Source organism: Numenius arquata, chromosome 2, assembly GCF_964106895.1.
Source record: "Numenius arquata chromosome 2, bNumArq3.hap1.1, whole genome shotgun sequence".
In the NCBI taxonomy this organism is placed as follows: domain Eukaryota; kingdom Metazoa; phylum Chordata; class Aves; order Charadriiformes; family Scolopacidae; genus Numenius; species Numenius arquata.
In genome coordinates, this window is record NC_133577.1 from 66,846,817 (window position 1) to 66,869,136 (window position 22,320).

The 22,320-nt window shown below is 43.2% G+C and overlaps 1 protein-coding gene across 4 annotated transcripts in view; it reads right to left on the reverse strand.

Moving 5' to 3' along the window:
- The window catches only part of DENND5B (DENN domain containing 5B), a 123,182-nt gene that overhangs the window by 26,940 nt on the left and 73,922 nt on the right, over positions 1-22,320 (reverse strand). For 3 of the 4 annotated variants that reach the window (XM_074144611.1, XM_074144610.1, XM_074144609.1), the window contains 4 exons: positions 18,646-18,833; positions 14,665-15,201; positions 13,012-13,243; positions 10,767-10,917 (listed from right to left, as the gene is read on the reverse strand). In XM_074144611.1, coding sequence (XP_074000712.1) covers positions 10,767-10,917; positions 13,012-13,243; positions 14,665-15,201; positions 18,646-18,833 — 1,108 coding nt within the window. Of the gene's footprint in view, positions 1-10,766; positions 10,918-12,100; positions 12,188-13,011; positions 13,244-14,664; positions 15,202-18,645; positions 18,834-22,320 lie in introns of all 4 variants that reach the window. The other variant, XM_074144608.1, reaches the window with a different exon arrangement.

Below are 22,320 nucleotides of genomic sequence, written 5' to 3' on the forward strand. Positions count from 1 at the left end.
TCACCTGTTCTGTCTCTCTCCTGCACTCAGAAGTTAAAGAGCAAAACCAAGGTGAAGCAGAACACAAAGCCTGCCCAGGGCAGAGCTCCAGCTCTGGTGCCTGGTGGGATGTATGAATAAGGCTCTACTTATGGGAGGAAACAGCCTGGCAGAATTTGATGGGATAACCTAAATCTGTTGAGAAAAAAAGAAAAAAAAAAGGGCAAAAACCCACCAAGAAAACAAAAGCCCACTCTCCCCAAACTCAGCACTTGAGTCAAAGGGACCCTCCAAAACCTGTCTCCATCCTGGCCCCTCTACTCTAGACTGAAGTGTCCATGCCAAGCACCATGCCAGAACAACTGCTGTGAGATGGCTTTTTCTACAGGAGCTGTAGGCAGACAGAGGTCCTGGGGTTCTCTGCCTTTGATAGTTCTATACAGTGGGAAACCCAGAGATGCCCACAACAAAGACCAAAGTGTGTGCTTGGAGAGTCCTTCCACACAGGTGGTACTGGTGAGGACAGGAGTCTCCGGATTGCAAACCCATCTATTTCTGTGTGCACCCCAAACAGGAGCATATACAAATAGGATCTGGGATCTGAGCTGTTTGGGCAAGGAGTTTCAGCTGGTGACATGTAGGCAGAAGCATGCCTGGAGGGTGAAACCCTTGCACAGAGCTGGACTCTGGTCCTGACACATCCAACAAGCCATCTGGGATGTGTAGGGTGGGGAACCTGACCCAAGAGAAGTGCAGGGACGTGAACCCTGGTAACCAAACCCTTTTGTTTCCAGACAGGAAGACTTTGCATACGTGTACCTATTTTCACCAATTCCTCCAGTGAGGCAACCAAAGACCAAATTTTGGCTAACCACACAGGTAAAAAAGGTTGACCATATTTTTTATGGTCAAATTGAAGTCCCTTCCTACTTCCCAAAAAATGTCAAGAAAACAGGTATGAAGGAAGAAGTAAATACCTGGGTCTGCATGCAGCTATGGTTCAGCACCTTGCCATCCCATATCACAAGAAATTTATTTTTAAAGAAATGTAGCCTCAAGTCTCTAGGAACTAAACAAAACAGCCCAACAGGTGTCTGCACAGAAAATGCCACTACCTTCTCAGAGGAATACATTACTAACATAAGTGTCTTTGCACCTCCTCAGAAGTCTTAAAAATATACAGCCCATGAGTTTAATAAGTCACCACTTTCTATTTTCAGAAGCAACATCCAACGCCTCATGAGATGACTGAGAGGGGCAAATAAAACTCTACATTTTAATAATCTCAACAAGTAGAAATGCAGCAGAAAAAACACCCACTCAAACAGAGGACAGCAGACGTAAAAGTCACTTTAGCTGCCTGGCTCTGGAGGCCCTCCATATACTGCAAGTTAGTACCATGCTTACATTTCACACAATAGAATGCCAATAATATATTGGAAATTTAAGTTATAGATCAACTATTATCCATATCATATTTTTCTGCTCCAATTTATATGCTATTTTCTGAATTCTAGACAAAGCTTTGATCCCTCTCCACCTGCATTTCTGCAGTTACTGGAGGATTTAAGAATTGCTACAAGCGTCCTTTGAGGGAACACGTTTCACTGAAGGTGAAAGCAGAATGAAAGCCACAGAATAATTACCAGTAATACACCATCATTAAACCATTTTCAGTTAATTCCAGCCCTGTACTCCATCTGGGAGAAGCCACAGATCATTCTCCAGATTATTAATCAGAACTATTTGAACATATTCAGCATACAAACGTAAAGATCCTTGGCCGCTTATGAAAAAAAGACTGCTGCTCATCAGCTGGAGGAATTACACATGCAGGAGCTGCATGCTCCCTCTTTCCCAGCCTCTAAGCCAGGGAAGAGGAGCTGCCGGGGAGGTCTGTGCTTTCGGATGCTGCTCTGAATCTCTCCGGGAGATTTTGTGAAGATCTAACAGCAGATAAGCAGGATTAGGCAAATAAATCTTTTAAAGCTTTTTCTTTACTGGGCCACACAGAATTTTCCCAAAATAATACATCAGTATCGCAATACCACCCCCCCTCCCCCCAACAGCAGAGATCACATTTCAAATTACTCCTCCTCTCCCTTCCGTCACACAAAGCGATTCCAAGAGGGGGTAAAAGCCCTCCCCGGCAGCCACACTATCTCCCCTTGGGTTGGCAACTGGTTGCCTCTCCTGGCCCTGCCATCAGCTGCTGCCTTGTTCACACCTCAGCCCTGGCGCTGCCGAAGCAGCGAAGAAAGCTGTACTCACACAGGCACATGCCTGCTTCTTTCCAGCCCTTACTCGTGGGCTTTTTAGCTAAACCACCCTTCCTCGTGTCCTTGTGAAGCAGATCCCAGAGGACACGATGCCCTCCTGCCTGGTCCCTGCCTTGGAGGGACAAGCCCTGGCACCCAGGAGCACACACAGCACTGCCACCCAGCCTAGATGCTGCCTGAATACTTCTTGACTCAAAAAAGGCTTTTCCTCCCCTTTATTTTTTGCCTGTAGAAACGTGGACACGAATTACTGGCATATTTCATTTATTCCTCACGGCAGAGGCATCGCTACAAGCACCAAGTCTCTGGGGACGAAGCAGCCGCAGCTCGGGTGTTGTGATGTGGAGAGCCCAGGGACAAGCTGCCCTTATAGAAAAGGGAGAAAAAGGCTCATTTCGGTAGTCTGCCCGTATCTAACTCCCACGTCCAAAGATGAACGCTCTTCACCTCCAGGGGCTGCAAAAAAGCAGTGATAACTCAGAGGAGGGACCAGGGAAAACCGCTCTGTTCAATACAGAAAAATGCAGTGATGACACCTCCAACTAAGGCCCTTTTAACACAAAGACAGCGAAGTCAGTATTGTTTAATATCAAATCAGACCCAACAAGCATAGGAATAGGTTCGCAGAGGTTGGAGGAAATGTAAAGGTGACATTTGGAAAAGATGTCACTTAACCTGTGATGTGTGATTTCTGTCATAAAAACGGTAAGACAGCAAAGCTGTCTTTGATATCAGAAGCTGACCAGGCAAAACGGCAGCCTCAAACCAGGGACTGGCCATGCTGTACTGCAACCTTAGGTGCATCTCTCCCTCTCCCCACCCCTCTTTTTAAAACTCCATAGAGAAGTGAAGAAGTTATGTCTGCCCAAACTAGACGTGGGTTTAGCACGTGGGATATATACTGCAGTATTTCTCCTAGAGAACAAGAACACAAGAGAGGCATCCAGAAGACAACTTCGTTCACAGACTGATTATAACCAATATTGCCAACACCACAAAAATCACTGTCGTAATTTACAATCTATTTACAGTGAAAACAAAGAGCAAAGGAAGGAAGAAAACGCACTTGTCTATAGGATAGAACTTAAATCTCCTCATATAGACCAACTCCTGAGGCAGACTGCTATTTAGGCCTGCAAATCATGACAATAACACTTTTACCTCTGTAATTCCATCAAAGGAGTTATCTGTGTTTCTGTATTCACAAATTAGCACAGGGATGTACTATGCCTCCAGCAAATCCCCCGAAAGCAGGAATGCAGCCTGCACACATTAAATACATGCAGACAGCACAGTTAATCTGCTCGGCTTCAGGAGCAGTTTGACACAGAAGTTCTAAGTCAAATACATGTCAGACCGAACGAATTAAAAGAAAGGTGGAAACCAAGCTCCACCTGATCACGGACGGGCTGACAGGGGAGGAGTTCTGCACTGTCAATCTGCTCCGCACACACTGCTCCATGGTAAGGAGGACGAAGGCTCAGAGAGAGGCTAAAGGACCTCTTCCATCTCTGCTGTTGAGCTGGACAGGAAAGCTTTTAAACTGCTAAAATGAGGAAAATGCCTTGCAGAGAGCGGTCTTTCACTGACAGGCTATCTCGTCATGTTATATGAACAAAAGTGATCTAAAAGGGTGGTACCCACAACCGCCATCCTCTGCAAGGAACAGCGGCAGTGATTTGCCAGCATCATCCTGTAAGCCCTGACCAAGCAGTGTCCTAATTCAACATGCAACACGCCTCAACATGCCTCAACATGCCTCAACATGCATCATGCCTCACCACACCCCAAGACACAATGTGCCACAACACGTACCAACATGCCTCAACATGCAATATGCCTCAACAAGCCTCATCACAGAACACGCCTCATCACGGAACACACCTCGTAATGGCATAAGATGCCTCAACATGCAACATGCCTCAACACACCCCAAGACGCAACATGCTATAACACTCATCAACATACACAACACTCATCAACACACCTCAACACGCAACACGCCTCAATATGCCCCAATACGCCTCATAAAATGCCTCAACAAGCAACATGCCTCAACATGCAACATGCAACACACCCAATAAGTTTCAACATGCCGCAACACACCTCAACATGCAACACACCTCAACATGCCTCACCATGCAACATGCAACACACCTCTACACACATCATGCCTCTACACACATCATGCCTCTACACACATCAACACAAAACATGCCTCTATGTGCAACACACCTGAACACGCCTCTGCACGCAACATGCCTCAACACACCCCAACACACAACACACCTCAACACGCAACATGCCACAACACACAACACACCTGCTGTTCAGGGGAGAGTAAATAGCATAAAGGATAAAAGGATTCAACACACCTTTTTCCTTGTGAACTTTAATTCCGCACAGCTATTTTAAAATGATAGATTAACTGCAAGAAGTTAATTGCCCTTTTGCCACCTTCCACCAGTTGAGCAGAGGATCAGTGCCCCAGAGACTCACCCATCAGGTTCCAAGTCCCCACAGCACACAGTTCCTATTTCAGAAACCATTTTTACACACAGCTTGTCAAACACACTTTAATCCTGAAAATGAATGTATTTGAACACAAGTGGTTAATATTTTCATTCCACCTGTCGGCGGTTTGCTATATTAGGTTACCTAATGTATAGCAACTGCTTGTGTCGGATTTTAATATGTAAAAGGGGAGCTTTTACTACTTGCAAAGTTTCAATAACATCAGCATTAGGTGTGGATGGCTCATTGCTGACTCATTCCTCAACTGAGGAGAAAGACGTGGGAGTCCTGGTGGACTACAGGATGACCAAGAGCCAGCAAGGTGCCCTTGTGGCCAAGAAGGCCAATGGTATCCTAGGGTGCATCAGGAAGAGCGTGGCCAGCAGGTCGAGGGAGGTCATCCCCCCCTCTATTCTGCCCTGGTGAGGCCCCATCTGGAGCACTGTGTCCAGTTCTGGGCTCCCCAGTTCAAGAAGGACAGGCAACTGCTGGAGACGGTATAGCAGAGGGCTACAAAGATGATAAGGGGCCTGAAGCATCTCTCTTATGAGGAAAGGCTGAGGGACTTGGGTCTTTTCAGTCTTGAAGAGAAGGCTGAGGGGGGATCTGATCAATGCTTATAAATACTTAAAGTGTGGGTGTCAAGAGGATGGGGCCAGTCTTTTTTCAGTGGTGCCCAGTGACAGGGCAAGAGGAAATGGGCACAAACTTGAACATAAAAAGTTCCACCTAAACATGAGGAGGAACTTCTTTACTTTGAGGGTGGCAGAGCGCTGGAACAGGCTGCCCAGGGAGGTGGTGGAGTCTCCTTCTCTGGAGACATTCAAAACCCGCCTGGACAAGTTCCTGTGCAACCTGCTCTAGGTGGACCTGCTTTGGCAGGGAGGTTGGACTAGATGATCTCCAGAGGTCCCTTCCTACCCCATATCATTCTGTGATTTCTTGCTCATTTGAATGCACTGCAGGGATGCTACTCTATACTACTTTTTTGTCTTGATTAAAAAAAAAAGCTTCATTGAAGACAGCCAGCCTAAAACCAGTACCCAACAGATAGGGAGGTAAAAGCAGCCCATATATAATACGAAGCACTCAGCCCAAGAGACAGACCATTTCCCATACAAAAAATAACTTAGCTAAAACCAGAATGAATTCTATCATTGTATAGAGTTCAGCCACCTGCTTTGCTTTATATAAATCATATTTTCTTTTAAAACATTAACTGGTGTTAATGTTAGTGAATAAGCAAACAGTAGTTCTGTTTAAAAACGAGGAGAACCAGAGCAGCAGGGAGATAAACCCCGGGCAATTCCCAACTTGAAGAGGGGGTTTGGCAACAGAGGTCACAGGACAGTGCCCACACAGCTCGTGTCATAAACTGGAACACTAGAATGAAGCAATTTTGTGCACTCCTCATGCATGATTTTTACAAATAAATACTGACACAGCGATGAGGTCAGCAAAACACAGGAAAGGAACAAATGCCTGGAGAAAGCAAACAAATACTGCTGAAATCTGCTTTATGGGTAAGGGCAACACATCACTTAGCCAAAGCCTGAGGTTGGGAGGCCAAGTGTAGCAGGATCTGTGCTTGAAGGCTTGGACTGTGCCCTCCTTTGGGGATCGCTGCAGGTCAGGTAGGACACAGAGGACAGACACAAGCACGAAGCTCACAGGAAGCTGGGATACAGGCGAGAGGGCTCAGGAGAGAGAGGTGGCCAGGGCAAGAAAGAGGAAACAGGCTGCTCAAGAGAGGAAGCAAGGAGGAAAGAGAAGCTCAGATAAAGAAGGTGGGAAAAAAAAAAAAAAACAACACAGGGCTAAACAAAGAGAAAGTCAAAAAAGGATAATTTAAACCATTTTGTAAATGTGTAACAAAGTAAAACCTTCCTCTGAAAAGCAGAAGAAATTAAGAAAAAAAAAATCAGTTCAGTTTTTCTTTGCAAGCATTCACTACAAATTGCCAGAATGCAAATATATTCCCATTCTTGGTGTGCAACCAGTGTTTTCCTCTGCAATATTTAATCTCATTTATCAAGCTTCTTAGTACAAATTAAGTTACAAGGTAATCAATTAGATTGAAAGCACAGCTTGTTTCATTGTTTTAATTTTGCACTGTAAGCATATTCACCCTAATTTAACAATTAGCTAATCAAAAACCATGAAGTGTTTATGTAGCTTGGCTTTTTGTCATTCAAATTCCTTTCCTGGATCATTGCAGATGCATCAGCCAGAGGAGTCCCAGCTACAATTTAAAAAGCCTGGCAAAAAACACACGCGGGGAAAGAAGAGGGGAACGTGTAGAAACCACAGTGTGGGGCCGGGGTTTGAAAAAAGGAAAGGAAGACTCTGGAAACGGCTACTCGTTTGCAGACAAACAGACAAACTGCCTAAGGGGCTGCTGTCTGTTTTCTCCTGGGATGCTTTCTAGGAGGGCTTCTGCAGAAGCCACTGCTCTACAAGGTTACAGCGGCGCGGACCTGCCACTTTTGTACCCAGAGGAAGCTGCAGCTGCTCTCTGTAGGTTCAGGAGGTTTTCCCATGGTGTGGGGGATGTATTGAAGGCGATGAGTGCAGAGGGAAGTCCCTCAAGTGGGACATTGCTGCCTGATGGGACAGAGGACAGAGCTGGTTGGGTTTTTTTGATTGTTTTGGTTGTTTTTTTTTTTAATTGCTGTTAGCTAGGATGAATTGCTCTTTTCTTAACAGAAAAAATAATGTTTCTTTTAATTTCTAGAAAAGTTTGGATACAGTAGTTGTCATCTTTTGCTTAAGTTTAGATTTGCATATTCTATGGTTAATGTCTTTCCATGCTCTGGCAGTTTTGGTCAAAAAGATGATTAGGGAAACTGTATACCTGGGAGCCTATTCTCCAGTTTTATGGAGGTGGGAGTCTGGGGCAGGGATTTCTTTGTTTGTTTGGGCTTTTTGTTGTTTGGTTTTTTCATTTGTTTGTTCTTAAGCTTTTAATTTCTTTTCAGTAAAGTACAGTTTGGAGTTATTTTCAGTGTAAGTTCTTGCTTAGCTGAAGAAGTCAATGTTTCCTTACCCCCACAAGGGAAGAGCAATTCCTAACGACATCACACACGCACCTGCCTGACCAAAATAGGAGCAAACGTAAAAGGAGGTTTTCCCAACCCACAAATGACCAAGCAGATGAGAGAAAGCAGCAAAAAGTGTGACCCCGGCTGGGGCCAGAGGAGCAGAGGTTCACCCCCCTTGACCAGTTCTTCTGGAGGACACCTTGGGGGGGGAAGAGCGGAAGGAGGCAGGAGAGTGACAGAAGTGGGGCAAAGCATGCTGCCCAGCATGGCCGCGGGCTGACAGATGAAACCTTATTAGACTTCGCTTCCATGACAGACTTCGGTGTTTTAACACTTACACATGGTAACATGATCAGCATTTGTTTCCGGATGCATTTAGGTGGAAGTGATCCAATGTGACCGTCAACCCTCCCTCTGTCCCCAAGCCCTGCTCTCCAATGCCCAGCAAGCAAGAGCCAGACACCTCCTCTCCCAAACACAATTTCTGTCTGTCTGGGCAACGTGGCTTTCCGGGATTACATATAGGATGTAGGACTAAGCACACTAAAAGTGCTCAGTCTTTGCATTGTATTTCTGATTAAGATATAATATATTTTACGTATAGCAGCCCAGTAACTGACAGAGGTCCCTTCAGCGCTCTGCCTGACTACAGGAAGGGAATAGCTAGATAACGTTATGAGCTCCTCCTAGTTATATGTTTGTTACTTAATCTGCCCTGAAAGGGAAGCAATAAAAATCTGATTGCTGGCCGGTGATGACAGGTTTTCATTAAAACAGCTCTGAATTGGTTTATTTGTTACTGTCCAACAACAATCAACTGAAGCATGGAAATGATTTTTTCCCCTCAAATACACTTCCTTACAACACTCAAGACAAAATTTTCTATGTAAAACTGGGGTTCAGAAAAATAATTCTCATCTATATAGCAATACCCTTTGTGTTAACTTTATGTACACACAACAGCTATATCTGAAGTGCCGGGGAACGGAGCAGAAATGTTCTCTTCCCCTTTCCCCACACTCAAAGGCCCAGTTTATACGCAACTATAACATACCTCCAAGAAGCATATACTGGGAAATTGAAATTAATGGAAGGCAATACTTTAATTGATTTTGTGGTCAAAAGAATTACACTGTATTTGCAGAGAGCATGAAAAGACGATCTGTTTTATACGGGGGTGTAAATTCAGCAGAATTTCATGTCTTAAATGAGAGAGAAAGAGTCCGCTCGGCTGCTCACATAAAAAGCCAGGAAGCAGAAAGATATAAACAGATGGTCTTGAGATTTTCCAATTACAAACCTTTTTGGCAATATACAACTGGAGGAATTCCAAACATTTGTCACTTTGACACCGCTTTGCAGTAAGTAATGGGATTTTGGTACTTACAAATTCTGAAACGTGCTGCAATTTGAAGACCAAAACCAGCTATCTAAATCAAAATTGTCACTCAAGGAGTTAAAGTCATATTTTAGAATAGGTACCAATCTCACAGAAGCATCACAAAAGGCATAAGGAAACCTATTTTTAATTTGATGCTTATTCACAGATTCACTAAGATTCTGCGATAGAGCCGGAAGATATAAGCAACTTTGAGCAGGCTGGGCACGCTTACACCGTTAAACTGAAACCCACCATAAGGATACGAGGCAGACTGCTAAACACAGCATCCCACAAGAGGAAGAAATCCTCCATTCCTCAAGGAAGCATTGCCTGTAAACTTTTGTCTTGGTTTGCATGACAACTGCAAACAAAGGAACTTTGAAATACGCATTCCTCCTTTTGGTTGGTTTGTTTTGTTGTTTTTTTTAAATTTCTTTTAAAGAATTGCAATTCTTTAAACCTTCAGTGCTTAACGATATCTTATTTTATCATTTGCAAGTCTTATTCCTGGCAGGTTATTAAAAAGGGATTAGCTAGCACTGGGGTGCACAAAAGGTGTATAAATAGAATCGAGTGGGCACCTCATAGAGGAGCTCAGAGCAGCGTGTGTGCATGCACATGTCTAAAACAAGAGCTAGCGTTAACATTTGGACAAGCGTAGCTTTTGGAGCTCTCACATTTATCTGTGCTCCCACACTTTGACCTACCACAGAAACTGGAAGCGAGGGCTTTGGCTAATAATTTCATCAAGTAGTAATCATTGACGCAAAAATCTTCCATTTTTGAAGGGGGAGAAAACACCCCTCCTTTTTGGGTTTTGAGGAAAGAAAAAAAAAAAAAGTAACTTACAGCACTTACTTTATATTAGAACTGTATAAATTTAAAGTGTATCAGTACTAGACGTTCTCATTTTACATTAGGTAAATTAACCATGTAACAACATGCTCAATTCCACAGCTATAGGCACCTTCATGTCAAAGTGCACTACAGAACCTCATCAGACTCAGAAGAGAAACCCAGGTACAGAACCACACACTTTCCCCCCTCACTAAGATATTCTTCCAGGTTATTCCAATGCAGAAACTGAAAGAGAGCTATAAAAATCTTTCGGTTGTGTAATAACAGCTAAAGAAAAGAGAGGAACCGAGTGGGCATAAGTTTCATTCTGCACAGTGGTGTGGTGGTTTCAATACCAAAATTTCTTTCAGAACCTGAATTTTGACTCAGGTTTCCAAATTATCCTATTCAGTGCAAAACAGAAAATAAATTAATTTTACATTTGTTATAGCAATGATAAAACTAAAAATTTGTATGAGAAGATACAGTACTTACCACTCAGTAGAAACCAGTACTGAGATATCTTCCCAAAACCAGAGGTAACGCTTTCTAACATAACCCAAACCACGGCTATAACTTCAAAAATCGCAGTCCATACAAACCAAAAATGGAACAAGTTGCTAAGATTCATTAGACTGGTCAGAAGGCATCCAAAATTAGGACTTTGGTCCAATGACATGAATCTTTTACAGGAGAAACTTGCTTTCAAACCTAGAAAATAAAACCTGCGCTTACTTGTTATTGGTGGGTCCTGTTGCCAAGACATCCGATTGCAACTTCGGGAAAAATCCTTGTTCGTATTTCCCTTGGCCGATCTTCATATCGAGTAAGTGCGGGTGGATGGCCGTGTGATCGATCTTCATCAGCCGCTGCTCGATGGACTGGGCTGCAAGTTACAGTCACAGGTGAACAACCACGTTAGCAAACCACCTGAAGACACGTGCTATGACAACAGAAGTGGTCATGCTCCGATCCCTGAAAACGCTCTAAAAAGTTAAATAGTGACTTTAGACCCCTTTAAATCTGTCACTTAAAGAAGTGAGGAAACACATGTGCTGTTATTTGGTTATTTTGCTTTTAGTTTCTTCACCCAACACAACTAGTACGGGCACAACCAAGTTAGCAGTAAAGCAAGCACGTCTTTACGAGCCTACGAGACGGGTTATGAATCGGCAAGAGCAGTGCAATCTTTCCCTGCAATTCAGTGTTTGGCTTTAACACTCCTTCAGCAGGATGGAGACGTTTGAGGCCAGCTGCAACTCTCTGTGGGGTTGGGCACCTCCCTTTGCCCCAGACACGTTGTGGGGTGATACCAGAGTTTTGCAAACATCTGGCACCTAGAATTGCTCCTGAAATTAGATATATCATTACTGGATGACAGGCCTTCACAAAGCAAAGCTAAGTGAAACAAGGCCTGAGGAGCATCAAGAAGATGAACAGATGCTTGGGAACAGGGGAGGCTACAGCAAGACCCGAGAGGGCTCCCTGGGAATCTCAGCTCCGCTGAGACTAATGCGGTTCAGTTGTTTGCTTAAAGGATGCGAGGATTTAATCTCAAATCTCGAGCAGGATGAAAATAAAATCTGTCACCCTCTCACCACTGAGTCAGATGCACTGTGAAGGAGAGGGGAAAGGAGGTGTATGGAGGAAATCAGCATTTAATTAGCGACTTTAATATTCAACTCCATAGCCCATCCATTAACGGGCAAGCCCGTTCTTCTCAGCATATCACAACTAGTGAATAAATATGCAAAATGTGGAAGCTAAATCCATTTTCCTTTTGTCAAGAACAACACAGAATTCATTTCCTATTTTATAAAACTGTGATGGGAAAGAAACTGTCATATGATTTACGTACATTACCATTAGAAACTCGGCAGCTTTTTTTTTCCCCCTCTAAAAAAAAAATAAATCCCTTCATATGGTTTTATTTTGGAGAAAAGGACTGGGTAGTGTGAGGTCAGGGGTTTGAAGGGTTCTGAAAATTGTAGGTTAAACAAACAGGTGCTGGATTGGTGCTAGGGGGACATACATTGTGAACAGTAAATATGAAGGAAAGTTGATATTACTATCAGTTTGTTGCTTTTCACAAGACAGAAAATGAGGTTCTGGTGCCACAATATCTACCAAAACTAGACGCTGAATAGACAGTCGACCTGCAAATTAGAATTGGTTTTAAATAGAAAAAGTTAAGCAGACACAGGATTTCTATTTCTGCCACATTTGTAAAGTGAAATGCTCTGAAGGAATTAAACAACAACAACAAAAACTCAGCCCCCCAAAAAAGAGAAATTCGTTTGCCCAAATTCATTAATATGGGTCCCAACAAATTTAAGAGTATAATTTCCCTGTATTACTTGGAAATGAAATAAATAATTGCACAGTAAGAAACTAAAGTATAATTTGAAAATGCATCCTGTGACTGTAATGGAAAAAAAATCCAAATCTTCAGTACACAGTGTATTGTTCATTAACACTAAGCATCTATTGCTGGATCTACTAAATATGTCACACAGGATTAGGTCCCCGGCATTCCCCACTGCTCTAACCAAAGGGTGTAAGGCAAAAAAAGGTCTTTTTAAAGGAAGAAGGAGATGAGGCCAGTGGAGCAGACACCGGGGCTCAGCTCCTCGGTGTGGCTGTCACTGGTTCCACCACCATGGTGAAAGAAAGTTCTCCTGGCAATGGACCAGGAGCTGCCTGAATTGAGAAACGGCGAGACCAGCTCCATGGTTTTGTTTGTGTTTATTAAAGGCACCAGCCTAGGATGGCTTGAAGGAAAGGTAAAGGCTCCTGATGTTTTTAAGCATTTAAAAGCATACTGAAGTTTTTGCCTAGGGAAAATAAGGACACAGCTGAGTCCTCCTCAGGTAGCTCTAGGGCTTCGTCACCAGCTGCAACACTCAGATGACTGAGCATCTATATTTCTTTGTGGCTGACATTGTACTTTTGAATATTTTACCAGCCCATCTGAACATACCTGCTTCTTTCAAAGTGCTGCATTTCTGATAGTTGGATGTCCGCAGTGCAGGGGCCCTTACATTATATAGCCTTATTTTCTCAATTCGGGAGTCAAAAACTCGCAGGAAAGGGTCCTTCTCTTCCCACTGGGAGATAATCTTATTGTCTATGAAGGTTGCAAACATCTGTGTTTCGATGAAGTGTGAAAGGAATGGGAGGTAAGGCTCGGGTTGGTCCGAAAGGAAGGAAGCCTGAAATGCAGAACAGCTCGTTAGTGCCATGTTCCTACCCAGCTCCGACATGAGGAACCGTCCTGCGGCAGAGAACAAATCCAGCAGCCAACAGCAAGGCTTGGACAAGGCTTCCCCACCACAAAAACACATCTCAGAGAGGTGTGAATCCATCTACAAAGGGGTTTGGTTCAAGGGTCACCTCTTGGGTCACCACTGTGAGAAATAAACAGTCGGGAAGGCTTTGTGACAACCAGAGTAAAGGGAATATGGAGTTACTGAAGTAGCGCCCATGCTGCCAGCTTTTTCAAAGCAGCCTAGCAGCTACCACCAGCAGGAACAAGTCCTGTGCAACCCACGGCAGACGACCATCACATGTGCCCACTTGGGACCTCTGGTCTGCGCATCCCTGCCTGGGACCAGATCACTTACTAAGGTGTCAAACATATCAAGGTGTGTACAGTGCTCTTCAGCTAAATGCTCTTTTGTGAAGTTACGCAGGGCAATTAACCACGAATTTCCAATTAAAACTGAGTGTGTGCCTAAGTCTCTAACTGAGCTTTGAAAAGCTCAGTTAATAGACCATTTTATTGTAGCAGTAGTAGCAGAGCTTGTCTAAACAACCCCCTCCCTTTTGAATGCTGCACTGTTCAATGCCTGAATACAAACAAGATCAATAAAAGGCATGGGAGAATTTTTTTTGATCAAAAACTGACTCAGATCAATATTTAGCCTGTTCTTGACTGTTTATCCCTCTAACACTCTCCATAGAGAAGGACTCGTATCTGAAAAAGTTGATGGTTGAGCGGCATCTACTTTGCAGAGTCATTTGGAAATAATAACTGTGCAAGCTTCCCAACATTTCTCATTCCTTTTGCTAGTCTACAATCTGTTTGCTTCCCCATTTCTAATCTCAGCTTCCTTTTCACTCTTGTGTACAGACTACAATGGAATAATAACAGTGCTCTTCTGCCATAACAATATGATAAACCTCTACAGAAAAACACTACCCACTAACAAAAAACTCTACTGTGAGATTAGGAAATAAGGGAGACTGGATTAATATATTTTTTTGGTCTCGTGTGCACTTCTCCTCTCAGCAAAAAAGAAAAAAAAAGAAAGAAAGAAAGAAAGAAAAAAAAGTCACTTCCCATTGCTACCCTTTCATCAAACCCACAGGAGAAGCCCTATCAGCTGGGCAGAAGCCTGCCAGCTCGTTTCACACAAGCCAGGACAGCTCTGACCGACTCAGTGGATGTGCACCTATTTACTTTGGCAGGCGATCTCGCCCCGCGTAATCAAATCGGACAAATCTCTCAGTCAGGCAGATGAAGAACAGCAGATTAAAATTACGTAGGCTATATATACATAATATAGCTATTCCCCCCCCCCCCTCCCAAAAGCACCTTCATATGGGAAAATGAATACATGGCTATTTTTACTTTGTCAAAGTTTTGCATTTGTTCCCTGTTTGTCAGCCACGACTCCATATCGGGGGCAGCCTGAATGACGAAAGCCTCGTAATCCGCGAACATCTGCGTGAAGCGGTTGGCGAAAACCTCGCGAAGCTGCACGTTCAGTTTGTAGTCCCTCAGCTCCACCTCCTCGCACGGCAATTTCCCATCCTTCTCCTTCTCTGCGAGGGGAGCCGTGATGGTCATTTTTTCCACCGTCACGCCCGTTCTCTTGGCAAGGGCTTGCAGGCGGGCGATGGTCTCGTTGCCTTTCAGCAGCTCGTACATGTTGAGGGCATTGGCGGGGATGTTCCCGTTTTTCTTGTCGTTCACCAAGTCGCTAAGAACCAGGTTCTTGAGTTTGGTGGCGCTGTCGCTGCAGTGCAGGTTACCCTCTGGCGGGATCCCAAACTGCAGGAGAACCTCGGAGATTTCCTGGATAAACTCCAGCTTGTTAGGGAACTGGGGGAATTCCTCTGGCAGCTCGATGAAATGGTTATCGATGTCTACAAAGCACAAGTTTGCCTGAAATACAAAGAAACGTTTCAAAGCAGATGCTCAGCACTGAACCGGATCCTCTGCTAAGCAGCCCTATTTTCCCAGGGTGCTTCCAGACAGAAGGGTAAGAGCACACATATGCAGCAGTCTTTAGCTGTGTTGTCTAGCCTGTGATATTTCAGACTTCAGAAAAGCTGAGGGCCAACTAGATGGCAATGATTTGATGAATAAATAAAGCCTCCTGCCTTCTCCCGTTCCCCCAGGACTTGCAGATCCCAAACTTCCCACTAAAAAGATTTGATATCCCCTCCCAGGCCAGCCAAGGACACACTAGCAAGCAGGATGTGCAGCATCACTTCATAGCCCACTAAATACTACTTGTGTGAGTTACCACATCTCAAGGGCACATTTATTTTACCAGGATCCAACTGCAAGAAGCCTCTGCAGCTGGGCAACTAAGGAACGAGATGTTCAGTGAGAAAGATGAAGCTGCTACGAGCAAAGTTACAAAAGAGGGTCCCATGCAAATCCTTTGGGATCACGTCTGAGTATAGCTCCAGTGGGAGGTCAAGCCCTATTTCCCTACTCCTCCCTACCCCCTGTTTCCATGGAGGCTTTTAATCTTGGCAATTCCCCTGCCTGAGATTTAAAGAGAGTGCTTCTAGACAGCTTTGCGATGAACAGAGATGGATCTCAGCCCATAAGATTAAAGCTAAATGAAGACATGAATCTAGCAGAGGAGATACTTATACTAGGATAGTGTCAATGGGGGGATGGAAGAACCCTACATAAAAATTAATTACATTGCAAATACACCCTCAGGAATAATAGCAGAATGAAAAACAGTAATTGATCTTCTGAACCACGGCTTACATCTGAAATTCTGTCTGAGTGCACTGTGCTGAATAAAATCTTAAACCAGGTCAGATTCCCAAGGTGCTGAGCTCTGAAGGGTTTTACCCTGACATAAAGATGCAGAACAAGAGATGCAGGAATGTACAGGGCAGCAGCAGCAGCACGTCTTTGTTAGCCTGACTTGGCCATTAGCACAGCTCCTCCGCCTTCTCCACGGCACTCGTACTGTTCTTCTCACCAAAAACTGTAGACTAATCTTCAGATTATGTAAACAGAAAGGACTTATTTTCCTCCTTTTCTGAAAACACTAATTTTCAGCAGGACAATATATTCCACAGCAAACTTGGTTATAATATATCGGATATTTCAGGGACATGCTTGAGATTAATCACCTTTCACTTAGGTATTAGGATTCATTTGGCAAAGCAGAAGTGTCCCTTCAGCTCACTCTTTCATAATAAATTTGGACTGTACAAAGAAAAGCATTTCTTCATACAAAACAATTTGCTTTATTCAACTACACAGCTATTAAAGAGTTGTGGTATGCGTTGGTATGGTTCTTTAGCTCAGGGACTGACTGTCTTCTTATCTATCAATATTTCATTTCAAAGGCTTTTTAATTTCAGCTCTGCATATCATTTACAAAATTTGAAAAATGAGATTTGGATTCAGAAAACCCTTGGGGAATTGGTCTCGCTTCTCTCTTCAAAAACATCTGACGATTAAAGTTAATGCAGAGAGATTAGTAACCTTAAGACAGCATGATGGCCAGTTGTTAGAATTTTTATCTCTAACAAACAAATGATTTATATTTAGAGCAAGAGCTTGAAAAGCTAGCCCCTGGCCTGAACAATAAAGGAATGCTAAAGCGAACAGCGCTTCATCACTGCTTGCACGTTGAAGGATTTTCTATTTTTTAATTGTCTAGAGGAATTTAAGACGCAAGATCTTCCCTGTTCAATACACCACCTTTTTTTCCCCTTTCCCACACTTACTGGACCTGTGGTGTTTACAAATGCTGTGCTGATATTTTTCACTCATTTGTTAAACATCCTAATGGGGGAGGGGGGCGTTTCCACCCCACTATTACTCTTCCCTCACTGGTGGTATTTAATTTGTTATTCCAGCAATACCGCAAGCCCATCACATTAAAATTTTCATTTAAGGAAAATGACAGCTTAATCTGCTGAATATGACTAATAATTTTAAAAATTGCAGTAATTACATAATATTAGCATGGTTTTACTGAAAAGTGTAGCTAGATACCAGTTTTGTTTCCAGGCCAGTGGGAATTTCATGCAATGAAGTCTTCTTACCCACGAGGTAAGACTTGATTTGCACTTTTACATGCCACCAAGGCTAAGAATCAGTCACCTCCGCCTCATACTTAAAACAGACCTTTATTAAAAACCATATTATCCTCGCCCTGTGTTTATCCCTGCACTTCCACATACAAAATCCCCCTCCTACATATTCTCTTCCGCTGGTGCTCCCACCTGCCTTCTCAGTAAGAGCACCTATTCGCAGACCGTAGGGACTCTGCCCCCAGGAGAGGGCCACGCATGGATGTGGGCATAGCAGTGTCACCGTCGTGAGATGTTATGGCGTAATACATAATATTATGTAATTACTGCAATTTTTAAACAGTTATTCTTAGGGTTCCCACTGATTTTTAAGAAGAAATCCAAGTTAAAATGCATGGCATGCTCAAGAGATGGGTCCAGTCACCATCGCGAATACAGAGAGGCTAGCCACATCCCAAAGACTTTGCCGGATGGAAAGTGATCAGTGTCCAGGTTAAAATGCAAAGCAGTTTTAATCATCTTGCTCAAATTTTAAGGACAAAAATCTCCATTTCCCTCTCTACCATCAGTGATTTTAGCACAGATTTGGAGGATGACCTTCCTACCTTTGTTTTCTCTGTGGAAAGTGTGATAGATGAAGCAAAATTTTCACCTCCCATTGTATGGGAGGACAGAAGATCTTCAGTCCAAAAGACAATCACTGGAGTGAGTCAATATTTTATTTAAAAGCATGTCTGTGTATATGCCTCTAAGTGGTTCACAGGCATGGTATTAATGCAAATCTGGCTCGTTTGAGGCCAGGATGTTGGTCTAGTAATAGACCTCAACCTAACCAGGACCACGTGGGCTCACCCGTCGGTGGGATGAGGCTGGCAGGACGGGGCACGCTTCTCATCAGCAGTGGGGGGACATGGACAGGTTTATACCATCTAGCAACTGCACCCAAGATCCAGTTTCATAAAGACCATCCCCGAATGAAATGCTCTGTAGCCCTCTATTGATAGGAGTGCAACGCTGACAGGGTGACAAAACCTAGCGAAACCTGTGATGTAGGGAAAGCAGAGAAACTTCCAGTGTCGCAGCAAGAAGCAGAAGGAGATGCATTTAGAAGTATAATTAGCAGCAATCATTGAATTCAGAAATGGATCGAGAAGAGCTGCGGAGACTTCCCCCACTACCTCACTCCTGCTGGCAAACACTCTTCACAGTGCCAGAGAAGCCTCCTAACACCAGGCATGGCATTTTCCAGCAGGGATTCACACAAATATTAATAATGTGTTTCAGGATAGCAACCTCCAAGGTGGAGACTGACCTCCTGAGGCAGCTCCAGCTTGGAGCGGTCGGTTCCCTCCTTGGACTGCAGCCCCATCAGGTAGGGAACTGGAGCATCCAGAAAATGCAGGAGAGAGGCAGGAAGGATGGGGACATACACATGCTGCCACTGAAACGGGAACAGCAGCGTCGTGATCCCCTCTGCCACCGTCATCAGACGCTGATAATCTAGACAGGGAGAGAGAGAGACAGACATTGAATTATCTTCCTGTGCTTTGCTTTTGAAATCTGGTTGGCAAGGACATCAGTGACAAAACAAGACAGAAACCATGTTTATATATTGAGATGTTCTTTTGAAAATAAGACAGTACTTAAAAACTTTCAACATTATTTAATTCATCAAAACTCATTACCCCCAGGAAGAAACTGCTGCGCATAAATATTCATATCTTATCTAGATCTATTCCATCATTAAATTCATTTATTAAAGGGATACCAAAAGCTCTCTATATAGCACAGGATAATAATACTCTAATTCTATAAAAAGCATATATTTTTACAAAGGAAAAGGAGGAGAAAGACGTGAAGTTCAAGGAAACATTGTGGTTTCTTACTTGCTCCTGCCTGCCTGCTTCTGCTCCACTTGCTACTACTTCTAAGGCTGAGTGTACTTTCCAGAAGACTCGCTTTGGCCACATATCAACAGAAGTTTACAGTCCCTAAGTATTTAAAAGCACTGCTTTTAAGTAAAATCCAAATAGAAGCCTAATAGAAATTTAGTTCTTAAAAATATTCTGTATAGCTAGCATATTTATATTGCATTATTTTCCCAAATTTGTATTTAATACACTAGTTCATTGCTTTGCAATGTTTTGGTTTGAGTAAACACATCGTGCATTATTTCTTAAATTAAAATGTAATTTGATCCAGCTGAGCTGCAAGAATATTTGGATAAGAGCAAATTATTTCTGAGATATCCAGCTGGCACGATGCAATACCACAACCTATTTATTAATATGAATGAGGAAATTTATATTTCCCTCTCAAATTGAGAAGGATATTGAGAACAGATATTTTTTAAATAAATAAATAAAATCACACATTGGTATCAAAGAGATGGTGATCCTTAGAGTGACTCTTAAACTGCTGACAATCCATCAGGAAACAGGTAAAGACCCCTGGGTCTTGTAAGCTGCTGGTGAACGAGAAACCAGATGATTGCTTCTACTCCATATTACAGCAGCTTCTGCATTCATAACAACTCCCTCCAAGTTTCTAAGAACATGAAAGTACTTAAACCCCAATTCCTTAGGAATCTTAACTCATTATGAAGCAGCAGCACATGTCATTTAACGGTAGGGTTAAAGACAGGAACACCAAAGCGCAAGTTTGTAAGTGACTCTGAACTTGCAGGAGGTGCACGGCACAGAAAAGAGGGAGAGGCAGTCCCAATTCCCACCCTGGGCCTCCACCACTTGGGAAAGCTGCTCTTTGTGCTTTGCAAAAGTTCCCCCCAGCTTCAGGGCACAGGGAAGTCATCAGTAACCAGCAAAAGTAGCAGAAGGGATGTCTCCTCTACAGCTGTATCCAAAACCAGTTCTCATCAGTCCCAGGCAAGTCTCACAAGTTTCGGCTTGAGCAACCAAAAGATTTTCACTCTTATCAAGGCCAGACCCATATCCTTGGTAACAATCGGGTTGTTGCCCACATCTCCTAGCCCTTCTGCCCTACTCCAAGAAACTAAAGATAAATGTATGAACACTCTAGTTTTTTTCCAGAGGCTTTTTTCCTCTATAGCCCCACTGACTGCTTTGTCTTGGATAGGAACCCAGCCTGGCCCTTCCCATTCCCTGAACAAGCCAGCCTGATACCCCGGCTGACATCAGCGACAGCAAAAGCGCTGTCATCTGACAGTGCTCAGCTATTAGGAGGTCACCGGGAAGATGCACTTGAATAAATATGCAAATTAAAACAACAAATTGCATAACCCATTCTCCTTCTTGCTAGCACCTCTCTGTGGAAAAACAGCGTCGATCTGCAGAAGGTCAGCCAGCAGGGCAAAAACATTTTTCATCTTGTCTTACTAATAGCTAGTCACTCAGTCTTCAAAATGTTTTTCACGCACACAAGTCAGTCTCAAGGTTACACCTCAAAACTGTTCCCAGCTACAGATCAGCCATTTATGAATCCCTCCCTATGCAACAGTCTATAATTATACACGTCTTGTTGAGGAGCCCTCAACAAGAGCACAAACACAACTTACAACACCTACTGGTGAAGCTTAGATGTCTCATAACTTTTCATAACTGTGAAAGCTTTAAAGGTTAAAAAAAAAAAAAAAAAAAGGCCAAATACAGAAAGTAGCATGTTTTAGTACGCATGAGACAATTTCAGTCTCTTTGGATCTACGTAGCCATGTGAAGTAACAGGTCTTCACAGCAAAGTCGCAAGTATCTTTTTGGATAAGGACATTCAACTCTGTAAACGTATGCTCACTTTTCGTTGATGCTACTGATAATATACAGCATGGTCATTAGCACAAGTTTTGTAACCAATTTACTGTGAGGAAAGCTGTTTAAAAAAAACCACTAGTGATGACCAAATTATTAGGCTAATTGTTACCATCTAGCAATGCTTGCTAGCGATTAGCAGAGATAAAAAACATTTATGTACGCAGTAGTTTTCACTGAAGAGAAGGAAGTTCCCAGGTTTCTCCAGAAAAATAATATTAAAAAACTCTGGAAATGGTTCTTATATTTGTTTAATGAAGTAAGAAGCTCTAGTAATTTTTTATTTACTTTCAAGCCTGTACAAGATTAGACACTAATCCTGTAAGGTATAAAGTCTTTTTTGATGGAGAGATTCTTGTACCTATCTGCATTTGAGGGAAACTTAAGTGATTACTGAGGACAACCTGGAAACAAGGGTTTCCTCCATTCCCCCAAACCAGAGAGAGAAAAAGGGGAGGTAGAACATAAAAAAAGGAAGAAGGGAAAGAATGGAAGCGGATGGAAAAAACAGGGTTTGTATAGACTGTGTGTGCTTGTGTCAAGGCAGACAGCGTTTCCAGATCCTATCCCACCATCACTACTAGACTTTGATAACAATCTCCAACTGCAAGTCAAGTTTTGCCTGTTATTTTATGAATGAGAGGCCCAGGTAGGAAAACTATTCTCTGATCCTACTCCAACCTTTAGAGTTAGAATAGGGGATTAGATAGTATTCACCAATTTAGGAAGTCTTTTGAGAAAGGCCTGTTTCTTGAGCAGAGCAAGGACGCAAGAAACAGTCTTGTTTCCCATCCATCCGACATCAAGAAACATCCAGAAAAGATACAAAAACTAAAAACCCTGTCCGGGTGATATCCACAGAAGGACACAAACTCAGAGTGACAAATGGCTCAAATCCAGGCAATTTCCTGAGATCCGTGAAATAAACCCCCTCCTCTTCTCGAGTCTCACCCACCTCCTGCGGTGCACGCCACACTGGATGCAGTGAAAGGTCCTGCAATGCCAACAAGGCTACTCCTGACTGCTTTAAATGCATGAGCAGAAGGTCACAGCCCAGGGTGATGGCCCACAGCAGCAACTGCTGCCACCGGAGCAAAGATTTGATCCATGCAAAATCATCCCTGGGTACAGAAATAGGCAGTGGAGAGTGAAGAACTAAGCTTGGGGCTTCCTCCCCTTCTCTTTGCTGCACAGCCTGGGACAGT